This window comes from Nannospalax galili, unplaced genomic scaffold, assembly GCF_000622305.1.
Source record: "Nannospalax galili isolate Female #2095 unplaced genomic scaffold, S.galili_v1.0 scaffold321, whole genome shotgun sequence".
Taxonomy (NCBI): domain Eukaryota; kingdom Metazoa; phylum Chordata; class Mammalia; order Rodentia; family Spalacidae; genus Nannospalax; species Nannospalax galili.
The window spans coordinates 3,716,922-3,729,174 of NW_008345972.1; the positions used below are offsets into that span (position 1 = coordinate 3,716,922).

At 50.6% G+C, this 12,253-nt stretch overlaps 1 protein-coding gene across 5 annotated transcripts in view; it reads right to left on the reverse strand.

The window, feature by feature from the left end:
- Med15 (mediator complex subunit 15) overlaps positions 1-12,253 on the reverse strand; it is a 72,727-nt gene that overhangs the window by 1,058 nt on the left and 59,416 nt on the right. For 3 of the 5 annotated variants that reach the window (XM_008842285.3, XM_017800379.2, XM_017800378.2), the window contains 9 exons: positions 9,649-9,768; positions 3,510-3,637; positions 3,277-3,404; positions 2,973-3,107; positions 2,837-2,900; positions 1,865-1,931; positions 1,286-1,446; positions 1,032-1,198; positions 484-582 (listed from right to left, as the gene is read on the reverse strand). In XM_008842285.3, the coding sequence (XP_008840507.1) occupies positions 484-582; positions 1,032-1,198; positions 1,286-1,446; positions 1,865-1,931; positions 2,837-2,900; positions 2,973-3,107; positions 3,277-3,404; positions 3,510-3,637; positions 9,649-9,768 (1,069 nt within the window). The remainder of the gene's footprint in view (positions 1-483; positions 583-1,031; positions 1,199-1,285; positions 1,447-1,864; positions 1,932-2,836; positions 2,901-2,972; positions 3,108-3,276; positions 3,405-3,509; positions 3,638-9,648; positions 9,769-12,253) is intronic. The other 2 variants (XM_008842287.3, XM_008842286.3) reach the window with 1 other exon arrangement.

The window sequence follows — 12,253 nt, forward strand, 5'->3', positions numbered from 1 at the left end:
TCTGGCAAGGCAGTGGCCACCTGGGCCAGCCCCTGCAAGTGCCTCTGGAAAGGGGCACAACTGCTCAGTCTCCTGTACTCCACTGGTGGTTGGGATTCTTCCAGTCACACTCTCAGGATGGGGTCTGGAGCCCTAGGCTGACCCTGTTGTATGCCAGCTGAGCCTCGGGTACTATCCCTACCCAAGGGGCTCTCTCTGGAGCTATATCACACAGAGTGAGCTACGTGAGCCTCAGCTCCTAATGGTGGCCCTGGGTCACCCTACAGAACTCCAAGGGATATTGTGAGCTTCTTCTCCTCTACTCCCTGCCCTATTTGACAGGTACCCTAGAGCTTCAGGACCAAGGGACTAAGGACACAGTAGCCCTTCTATCTCCAAGTGACTGCTCTGCAGCTCATTCTGCCTATGCAGGAGGTAGGAGATATCGATGGAGGTTATCTCTGCTATACAGGAAACCCTGGATGTTTTCTCAGGGTCACTCACCATACTGCCACTGCCGGTCAATCCACAGTGGGCTCTGGGCAGGGTAGTCGGCAGGCACACTGAGCTCCAGTGGTGGCACACTAGGGAGGTCCTTGTCATCTGTTAACAGAAAGCTGCATGTGTGACCTGGCCCACACCCTGATGGGCATCAACGCAACCCTGCCACCACTATCTGCCCATCTCAGCCCCGCTCTTGAAAGCACTCTCTCTACACCCCACAGGGTTCCACTGAAGCAAGCATAGTGGCCTCTAAGACTCTCCAGCTTCCAAAGCCAGGAAACTTCCTATGGAGACTGAATCCTGCCCACAGCTACCCAGGACCTCTAGCAAGCATACCCACTCCTGTGGGGAGGTAAGAGCGTGGGTTTAGGGGCTGGGGGATCTGGGGAGTTGGGACAAGGCTACCAGGAGGAATAAGAACTGAAAGAGCAGGCATGTGATAGGGCCATGTGAGTACAGGGCAGGCTACAAGTGTGCTTCTTGAAGGCCCTGACACTTGGGCTCCAGCACAGGTGGCAAACCATGCTCCCCCAACATGGGACACTCACCCAGCTTGCAGATCAGGTGGACAGTGCCATTGTTGCTGCAATGAGAAGGGTCCAAGTTCACTAAGAACTTGGGGTCCAGCCTGGCCACTTCACCTTGTAGCACATTGGGGATGCTCTGTCGCTCATCCTCCTCAAACCTGCGCTTCCGGGGGCCCACCACGGGAGACCTGGAGGAGGAGATCACAGTGATTACACGGGAGGCACACAGCCTCTGGCCTGCTGTTCATTACAAGGCCTAGCCTGGCTGTACATACACAATGGGTGGGCCATGGATGGCCGTCATGGCTGGCACAAATGTGCGGTACAGGGAATGGTTGAAGACAGGTGAGCGGATGTTAGCCAGGACAGCATCCAAGAGTGGCTGACACAGGTCCTGTTGCTTGATTGGAAGAACTGGGGGTGGTGGGGGTGTGGGCTAGAGACAAAATGGAAAGGGTCAGTGGCCTGAGCTCATGGCCTCATGTACTGAGGAATCTTCCACACCCCAGGGCCCTCGTATGCACTCACAAATTTCTTGACGCTTTGCCTATAGCCTCTACTTTGTTGCAGAGTGCAAACAATGGCACTGGCACTGGATACATCCCCCAGCCCTGAAGCTTGACTCCCACCCCATTGTACCCAGGGCCAGGGCCTGGATTGGATTGGCAGATACAAGGATGTGGGGTGGGGGGTGCAGGCACCAGCAAGGACTGAGGGCAGATGGTGACTTCTCCCATGTCCTCATTCTACCCAGTCTCCTGGGTAGAATCCCCAGTCAGTCCCAATCTTCGGTACTGCTATTTCCTGACCACAAAGGCTCCTTTCAGCGAAGTGGGCCTTTGGGCTCCACTCACCACTGCCATGTCGTTCTTGAGTTTCTCCAGGGCAATCTCACACTTCTGCAGGGTCTTCAGGGGACACCTGAGGGGAGGGCACATGAGCTGATCCTCTGTTGGCATATACGCTGGGCCAGGTTACTCTAGGGTGTCTGTCTTGACTACTGTCCAGGTGGCCTCCTGGGCCTCAGTCATTGGAAACATTCACACAAGTCCCAAACAGTCCACTAGCTGCTCCCAGAACAGACAGAGCAAGGCCTCAATCTCATCCAGGCTAGTCTCTGTCCCATTTTGGCCCAGTGGCCCCAAGGAAGGATCCCACCCAAGAGGGCCTGGAAGACTGTGCTGCTCCAAAAGGCTCCACTCAGCAGTGACTAGCATTTGGCTAAGGAAAACACATCTGGGAGAACCTTCCTGAAGGGGAACAGAGCCTGAGGTGAGGTGAGGTAAGCTGCAACTCTGAGCTAGGGGAGGCCCATTCAAGCACATAGTCGTGAGCTCTGGTGCTAAGAGCCCATGGCTAGTGGACAGACGGAGCAGAGAGCCTGGTGGGCCATTGTCTTCCATGAGCCCCACCTAGGTTCATCTTCACTACCAGCCCACATGGCTGTAGCTGGCCCTGCTGCCCATGGAGTGACTGAGATGCAGCTGCTTGTCAAAGGTGGCAATTCAGGAAGAGCCCAAAGTGACTAGCTAGCCTGTCGTGTCTAGTTGAAGGTGAGGTTACTGCAAAGCAGGCCCTGGCATAGTGGCCCAATGGGCCAGGCTGTGACAGCCACAATAAAAGTGTGGAGTCCACAGCAGCAGCCCATGTTGGGGTGAATGCTGGGTCTGGGGAAGGTGCAGATGGGGCTGCAGCTTCAGCACACAGCTACTTATGGAAGCACGCATGCCTCAAGTACGGCCCTTAGAGCTGTCACCAAGTCTTGGGGATCCTTTGTGAGCTCTAGTATAGCACTGTTCTGCTCAGGGCCCTGGGGCAGTGCTCACCGCTTAGAGGGGTCAGTGAGAATGTCCAACAGGCTCTTCATCTTACTTAGGTCCTTTTTTCTGTCTGGGAAAGAGAGGGGACACTAAGAAACTGGCCTAGGTGTCCTGGGCCCCACCTTAGTCTGGGCCAGCCCACCTTCATTCTTGTCAATCTTGTTGATCATGCGGCGAAGGGGCTCGATGTACTTGGACAGCTGCTTCAGCTTGTCCAGGTATTGCTGCTCCTCAGCCTGACTGGAGCTGGCCGGGCTCATGACGGAGCTGGGGTTCACTGTTGGGGGGACAGGGTATGTAAGATAGATGGCTACAAACCTTGGGGGTAAGGCACAGCAACTCACGAGGTCCATGAGCTCACGTGCCCTTTACAAGTTGGGACCTTGGGAGGGTGAGGGTGACTGGGCACCTCATGGAACTGTCCATCCAGCCCAGGCCCAACTTACCAGGGGTGTTTAAAGGTCCAGGGGAGGGAACGCTGAAGTTCTGTGGGGTACGTGCTGTCACTGGGCTCTGGGAGGGCTGCGGTGAGGGGCTAGGCAGGAAGCTGCTGGGGGATGGGACAGGGCCGGAGCTGCAGCCAAGTGAAAGGAAGCAGGTTTGAGCCTGGGATACCAGGCATGTCAGCCCTGGGGCCAGATGGGAAGGACAGGGAGGATGGACATCCTTAGAAGCCTACCTGACATTGGAGTTGGGCTGTGAGCCAGGCTGTGGGGATGGCTGCGGAGGAGGGGGCATTGACTGTGGGGTCTGCACCTGCTGGCCAGGTGATGGTGAGGACAGCATGGTGAGGCTGCTCTGGCTGACCTGGAAGTGGAGAGACTTATTTGCCTCCATGATACACACTGCTACCTGCCTCCACATCCCTGGCCCAAAGCACCCAAAGGGTCATCCTCCCCCATCTCATCTACCTTTTCTTCTTCAAGATGCTACCCAGATATACACTCAGGCATATGCCACACACCTGGGTACAGAGCACATGGTGTCCAAGATACTGGAAGGAAAGCCAGGTAGGTAGCCTGGCTCCTTGGTGGGGAACCATGAGGACACCAAGCATCTAGACTGGGAAAGCTGTGGCCATGGCCTATTTCTCAGGCATAAAGGTGTAAGGAGGGAAGGCCTGGGAAGGCCTTATGATAACCCTGTCATATCCTACCTGACCTGGGACATTATCTGAAGGTCAGTATGCCCCCTGCTCTGCAGAACTGTAGAGACAGTCTTCCTGAGTGCTTCCGTGAGTCCTCCAGTCAGCTCCCTAGGCAGACTACTGCTCCAAGGAAAAGTGCAGATAATGCTGCCTCATCTGACCACTTAACTGGGGTGAGGTGGGCAATGAGCCCATATCCATGGGTGGCACTATATTGGCTCCTCAGTACCTCCGGTTAGAATGGTAGAGCCCATTCATAGGGGTGAGTGACTTGTGTCAGAGACCCCTGGGCTCAGAGCACTTGATGCCTCAGAGGCCTGGCAGAGTAGGGCTGCCCTCTGCTCCCAGTGCACATTCAGACAACAGAAACAGGTCAACCACCACTGCCAGCAGCAGGGACACCAATATCAACTGTAAACTCCAAGGACTAAAAACCACAGAGCCAAGGACAGGGGACAAGATTTATGACTCCCATCTTTCAGCAGAGAAGCATTAAGATGGAAGTTCTAAATGGGGAGGACAGCTGCCTGCTGGACCCTTGCCATACTGGGATCACCCTGATGGCTATACCAACTTTGGAGGTCCCATGTGTCCAAAGTAACATCTCCCACATCCCAGTCAATCACTGCACACCAAACAACCCCCCAAGCCTGCTTCCTATGGCTTGCAGGCCAGTCAGTTCTACAGGCTAACTTGGGGGCCTCTCCTAGTACACTCTATAGACACTGACACCCACCTGGGGCCACAGCTCCACAATTCCTTCCCATGCCATGGGATCGTTAGGTAAAAAATACTAAGTTCTTAGTTTCTCCAATTGCAAATAAGCACAGATCCTACCAGGAAAATGATACTTGCCTTCCTTGTCTGCCCACCCCCAGAGTGGCCAGGCCAAGGAGGGCATTAGGGCTGCCGTATGGCCTTTCAGTACCACCAACCAAGCTCACAGATTGATTGTTGCCTCCCTCCTGCTCATGAACTTCTCTACCATTCCAATGCATGCTCTAAGCAGCTGCCATATGCTAGGTAAGGCTGCCCCATGCCATGTGCACCACACACAAGGTATATCCCACAGGCTAGGTCAGATACCCCAAACCAAAGCTGTTGGCCCAATAGGATAGTGAGAGGTAGAACTGAGAGCTGTGGAGATGGCTCAGCGGTTAAGAGTGCATAGTGCTCTTACAGATGCCCCACATAGGGGAGCGCACAACCACCTGTAACTCTAGCTCCAGGGCATCCCAGGCCCTCTTCTGGTGTATGTAGATATTGTATTCATGTCACCTATCAGCACCCTCCCAAGCACACATATATACACATAATTAAAAATAAAAATAAAATCTTTTGGGAAAAAAAGAAGGTGGAATGGACAGACAATGCTGTCACTCTGTGATCTAGACACCCCTGCACAGCAGGGGATAAGAGAGCAAGCTTGGGCTTCTGGTTGCTGGGCCTAGTCAAATCAGTCTCTCCTCTGAGCAGAGAGATTCACCCTGATGTTAAGAATCTCAGAAATGGGACTTGGTTACTTTTGTCTGCAAATGCTGGGCTGAACAAATGTGAAGAGTTCTCCTATGCACAGGTAACACACTTGTACTGAAGTGTTATAAGTCCATGGGGGCCAAGGAAGGCACATGTTATACAGATTATGACATGCTTGCAATCAAACCACATGCTCACAAAGTCTCAGGATCAGAGAGTTCCATGCTGAGAACCAGATGGCACCAAAGAGTTTAGAAAACAAAGGATGAGGTCGATGCCCTGTCCTGCTACTCAGGCCCTCTCTGCGCAGGTTCTGGCTTCTCACATGTTCTCAAAAGACCCTAACCCTAACCCTAACCCTTCTCTTTCTCTGTCAGTAATGCTCACTTGAGTCCTGGCTGCAGCAGTTGTCCCCTGTTTACAGTCTAAACCTCAAGGTTTCTCTGTGGAGCAGTTAGGCATCTAGACGGCCTCATGGCAGGGCAGAGCCATGTCAGTGGGAAGACACCTCACAGTTCACGTGCCACCATAACGCCCAGACTTTAGGGCACAGGGCAAGGATCCAAGCAGCTGTCCCCAGACATTACCCAGTGGTCTAAGACATGAAGAATGTTGTTCATGGGGCATGAGAAGCAGAGAAGCCTCTGAAATAGAAAGAACTCCAAGACCCAGTCAAAGGGTCATGCCCTTGGGGACATAAGGGCCTCTTCCCTATTGTGAAGCCTGGACTCCAGGGTCATGTTTCTCCTCTTCCTAACATATCCTGGAAACTTCCTCATCAAGGTCTCTGGAATACAGACTGCACGCAAGTCTGTATACACACAAGGCTCTCCACCCAAACAGCAGCCCACTGAAGCTCATCAGCACCTCACTAGGGCTGGGACTCCCAGAAGACTCAGCACTTGCACTCTAGTTCCTACAGGACCTCTGGGTGCCCACCTAGTAACTGGGCCTCCCTGGGTTCTTTGACTGCCCCAGAGGGCAGGAGGCAAGGAGATTTCTAACAGGAAGGGAAACAAAGAGCACCCTTTCATGAGCAGGCAACCCCATGGCCTGGAAGAGCCTTCCAAGTATCAGTGCTGGGTAGCTCACAAATCACCAGACATACCTGGTTCAAGAAGTGACCCCTCCCGACACCCACCTCTAGACAGAAGTGACCTAGGAAGGGGAAGTGGTGTAGGAAAGAAGCAGAGTGGGGGTTGCTGGCTGCTGGGGCTCCTGTTATCAAGAAAGGAGCTTCATACAGGGAGGGAAAAACCCACTGTGCTCTCTCAGGTTATATTCTGTAGCTTAGGTATAGGTCTATCACAGCTGCTGGCATTCACCTCAAAGAAGAGCTTCTGACACTTTGCACATCTGTCACTTTCATGTTACAGGTGGGAACACTGGCAATCAGAGTGAGGTGATTTTGCTCAAGGTCATACAGCTAGAGGTCACAGTAGGAACCATCAATGCCTTAGCAATGACAGCACAATCTGCCTTCCTGAGAAAAGGCCTTGCACGACAGCCCAGTGGAACTATACAGCATGCTGGGTCAGAAGGTAGAATAGGCATGGAGTACAGAAGAAGTGGGAGGGTAGAGAGGCCACAGCTTGGGGACAGCTATGCAGAGAGGCTAATCCAAAGAGCTTGGTTCCACAGAGGGCCTTAGGACAGGCTGGCACTATGAATTCTACTCATCTCTGACCATTCACCCACATTTGTCTGACACAACTGCCCTTGCTCCTGGCCCAGTACTCATTGTGAAACATGGAGTCACTCTCCAAGACAGAGGAACACAGTCTTGTTGTGGTGTTGCCAGCTTACACTCACCAAGTGAGTAACAGGCAATGTGGATGCTCTTGTTAAGGCCTCTGCAAAGGCTGTAGGAAGGGAGATCCTTAAAGGAAGAGCTGAGAGATGGACAGCTGCACCGCAGCCAAAGGGGAAGCCTACAGGTTTCTCTCCACGACTTTCTCCCTTTAGTAGTCTCAGAGCTTCCATCCTCTCCTCGGAGCAGGCAAGCAAAAATGGGCCTGGCTTAAAAAAAAAAAAAAAAAACCAGGGTTCTGGGGTTCGAAGTTTTGATTCTCACGAAGCCCGCGCTCTACCAAGCTATCTCCCAAGTCTCTTATTTTGTCAACAGTGCTCATATGTATGTGAGACAGGTGGATCTCTGGGAATGCAAGGCCAGCCTGGTCTACATAGTGAGTTCCAGGACAGCTGGGGCTACAGGGAGACCCTGTCTCAAAAAGACAAAAAAAACAACAACAAAAAAACCCCAGCACTCCAGAAACAGAGGCAACTGGACCCTACAGATGGAGCCTAGAGTGGTCTACATAGGGGCTCCAAGCCAGCTGTGGCTGTGGGAAGACCCTGTCTCAAACAAACAAAAAACATCAACAAAAGCAGAACTTTGGCCGAGTTCCCTGTGGCCACAAATCCTCTGGCCGCAGTGCTCTGCTCCAGGACCTATTTCCTAAGGCTGCTGTGTTTGTCTTCAGCACACTAACCCAAACCTTCAAGGATATGTCCCCCAGCTGCCAGCACTAACAGGAGCAGATGATGGATAAATTGGGGTAACGTTAGCTGGCATCTTCCAGTCACTCAAGCCACAAAATCCAGTGAAGATGACCCGAAGTTCTCCATGCACTCTTCATTTTGCCTTTATTTTGCTTTTTCTCTTTCTTTCCTGCCCTCCAACTTCCTTACCTTCTGGAATTAGAAGTACTGTAGACCATAAGACCTATGTAGTTGGCACAATTTGGGGGCTACTCCACAGTAAGATATGGGGGCAAGATGAGGCCCAGGACAGAGCTTAGTCCATGGGGAGCCTACTGAGTAATGTGTGGAGGTTCTGCTAGCCAGGAGGAAGAGCAAGGTAAGTTAGAATAGCAACAAAAGCAGTGCTGAAGAGTTTCTATGAGAATCCTACTGATAGGATTTGAGCTCTGATCATCAACTTGTCACCTCCCAGCGCTTTTCCATTTGTGAAAAGTTAAATGCTGGAATTATGATGTGCTACAGGGAGAACCAACAAGATTCTAGACAAAAAGAACCTGTATCAAGGTCTGGCATTCATCACACCCTCAAAATGCTAGAGACCTTTAGTTTTTATAAAAAACCAGTCCTCCAAGTGTTGTTCAAGTCATTCACCCCACGATTCCACCTGTAAACCCACTGTGCACTGAGCCAGAGGCCTCTGCTACTTTCTTTAAGGGAGGCTATGCAAGTGTCCACACTGGTGGGGTGTCACTATACAAGGAAGACAGCTCCTGCATGTCTCAGGCAAGGACAGGGATGCCATCTGCAAGGATCACAGATGTACCTTCCTGTGAGGAAAAAGGAATTTTAAAGGTCTAGTGGCAATCTGAGGGTTTTTTTTTTTTTTTTTTTTTTTTTTTTTTTTTTTACAATAAACCCACTAAAACAAAAAGCCCTGCGATGAGAGAACATTAACAGCATTCTACTCTCATAATCTTTAAACAGTGTCTGGCATATGAATGCACATGAAAACATGGGAAGGGGTTGTCCAAAATTTTACATGGTAATATGAAACTCACTTCTGAGAAAAACATGAAGTGCACAGTGTAGTCTAGTGAGTTACTATGTGGTAAATTCACTCTGCCCAAGGAACTTCAGAGCACTGCAGGCCATCACAACTTTTGTCAAGATGCCTTTCTTCAGAGATCTGGGTTGTATTGTTCAACGACTATGAGTGCTTTAAGCGTAACTGGTACAACCGAAAACTGAACGCTTAGTTTTACTTTATTAGTTTAAATGTAATAGCTGTATACAATTAGGGCTATGGCATTAGCACAGCCCTAGAAAGCCAAACTATTTGCTTTTTTTTCTGAGAAAGGGTCTCAAGTAACTACTACAAGTACTGTGAGTACCACTATGCCTGATTTTATCAGTCCTAGGGATCAAACCCAGGGTCCTTGGGACATGCTGGGCAAGCCCTCTACTGATAGAACTACATCCTCAGTTACTCATCTTCTGTTTTATTGTACCATGAAGACAGGAGCAGTGTGAGAAAAAGCCACTCAAGAAACACTAGCAGGACTTGGCCTCAAACAAAAGCAACACTCAGTTTGGCACTCTGAAAGCCACCATGAAGGAAGTCACTGATGATGACTGGTATGCTTTACAGAGGCGCTCAGTGGAACCCCAAGCTCCGGGGCCAAGCCCTGTGTGCAGCCCGGCCCGTAAATACCTGTGCTGTGGGCTGTCCGCCCAAAGAGATGGAGCTTGCCAGGCCAGCAGACATGGTGGAGGTGGGTGGGAACCGGGCTCTTATGTGCATCCCGCCTTGGGCCAAGGCTTCAGCAATCATCTTTGAGGACAGAGGGACAACAGACAAGGTGATCGCAACAAGAACTGCAGTGCATGGCAAGTGGTGGGTATGTGCAGCCTCATAGGGTGGGCCACAGAGGTGAGGTGCCTTCAGTTGACCCAGGTGGGGGAGGCTTGAGGACATGTTCTGACATCTCTAAGCTCAACTAGGCCAGAAATCTAGGGTTGCCAAGAATGTAAGCCAGGCCCTGCTATTCTACTGGCTGCAATCCTTTGTTGGTTGTCTTGGACACAACACTGAACTGCAGGTGGATCAGATCCTATAGCCTGTGAAATGTCACAGCCAAGCTGCTCAGGCAGCACTTCTGGGAGACCAATCTCTCAGAACAAGCTTGGAAAGAATATAGGTCACCAAGGCTTTCTAAGAGGAAGCTCAAACATCACTAAAGTGAAAACCAACTCACCAGAGCATTCCCTCCAGAGGGACACCTGGAGCCCAAGTCACCTATTCCTCTTAGCCTCTTGGGGCTGCTGGTTCTGGGGTACCGAGGAACTTGGGGGGGTGGCAGAAGAGCCTGAGCTCCTTCTGGGGGTGTCCTCTCTTATAATGAAGGGCTCTTCACAGAACATCAAAGAGTCAGGAGTTCCAGAACCAGCCAGGACTTTTTCCTTGGTCAACTTTTACTTCTGGATTCATATAGACAGCAAGGGCAAGCTAGCATCATCGTGGCCTTGGGGCTAGCCTCCCTTATACTCTGTGCTCTGAAGTGGGGAAATGAAGCCCAATCAAGTTCCTGGAAAACAGTGTCTACATGCACTCAGAATGTCATAAACAAGAACATAGTCTGGTTCAGAAAGAAAATAGAGGTATTCCACACAAAAAAAGGAAACACTAGGATGAGAGGATCACTTCAGGCCAGGAGTTCAAAATTAGCCTGGTGTAATATGGGAAGACACTGTCTCAAAAAAACCCCCTCCAAACTATCAAATCCTGTGAGGCTATGAGTTGGGCTACCAGATCAAGATGGCATTGCAGATGATTCAATTTGTGTAGCAAGCAAGAGATGTCAGAGACAAGGCTCCAAACATAACACGGGCCTATGAGGACCCCTGTGGCATCACACAAAGGGCTCATGTTCAAACACATTGGGTACATGCAGTAGGCACCACAGAAGACTCCAACCAGAACCTTCTAGCAGCTCAGGAAAGGTGCAGCGCTCACCATTTCTGCAGCCAGACCAACAAATCATGCTCCGGGGGATGGGGTGGAGCATGGTCCTGACAGTTCCTGTTAAAACATGGGCAAGGGGCTGGAGAGATGGCTCTGTGGTTAAGAGCACCGACTGCTCTTGCAGAGGACCTGAGTTTGATTCCTAGAACCCATATGGCAGCTAACAACCATCTGGAACTCCAGTTCCAGGGGAACCCAATGCCCTCTTCTAACCTCCAAAGGCATTGCATGACACAGGTGCACTTACACATGTGTAGGCAATACACTCATACACACAAAAATAAAAATATTAAAAAAAAATTAAAACACAGGCATTGTCCCAAACAGCCCATCCTCCCCACCCCCATAGGCCACTGGTAGACACAAAGGGCTGGGCTTGCAAGGGCCCTCTGCCAATACTGAATTTGAGGGAAGAGACAAAGGCACTTATTCCAGGGCTCTTGATAGAACTGAGGGGGAGGTCCATTCACAACCAGCAGTTACAGTATCATCTGTAGCACTACTTCTAGAAGAGATAGGAGAGAAGATCTAGAAGGAAGCCAGGTGATAGGAGAGGTGCAAACTCTTCTCCAGGAAAAAGAAAAGCAGTAAGGAAGAAAATGCTTAAGTCTCCTTGCCCATGACTGGTTTTCTTATGAAGAACTTCTGACAAGGAAAGCTTTCTTCAATTAGAAACCCCAAGGCAAACCACACTGGCAATGTTCATAGGATCAGATGACCTGCCATCAACCATAACTCACTGTCAAGTGATGATGCCATTTCTCTACTCTCAATACACCGCTACCTGGAAAGGAATCCCAATGAAGACAAGGGCAGTTGGCTTGGTTTCCAGCTGTGGCTACTGTGCAGGAGTGCTGGACACAGGTGTCCTCTGGGTCAAGGATCGGTCAAAGAGCAACTGAAAAGTTTGCTATATCACATGCATATATATGACAGATGTGACATATTTGGTGCAATTCTCTGTCACCTGTAAATTACCACTAAGTTTTGTATACTAGAAGAACAGAAGGTTAAAAGACAAAAGTATAAGGATTACTTGAAAATAAAGGACATTCTGATCTGGTTTTACTACTGGACCCCAGGAAATCCCACTGCAGGTGATGTCATTTCTCTCAGCAGCATGAGTAATATTAGATAAGAGAGGCAAACAAAAGGCTGGAGACACGGCTCAGAGGTTAAGAGCACTGGCTGCTCTTGCAGAGGACCCAGGTTCAATTCGCAGCACCTACATCATGGCTAACAACCGCCCATAAACTCCAGTTCCAGGGGATCCGACACTCTCTTCTGACCTCCT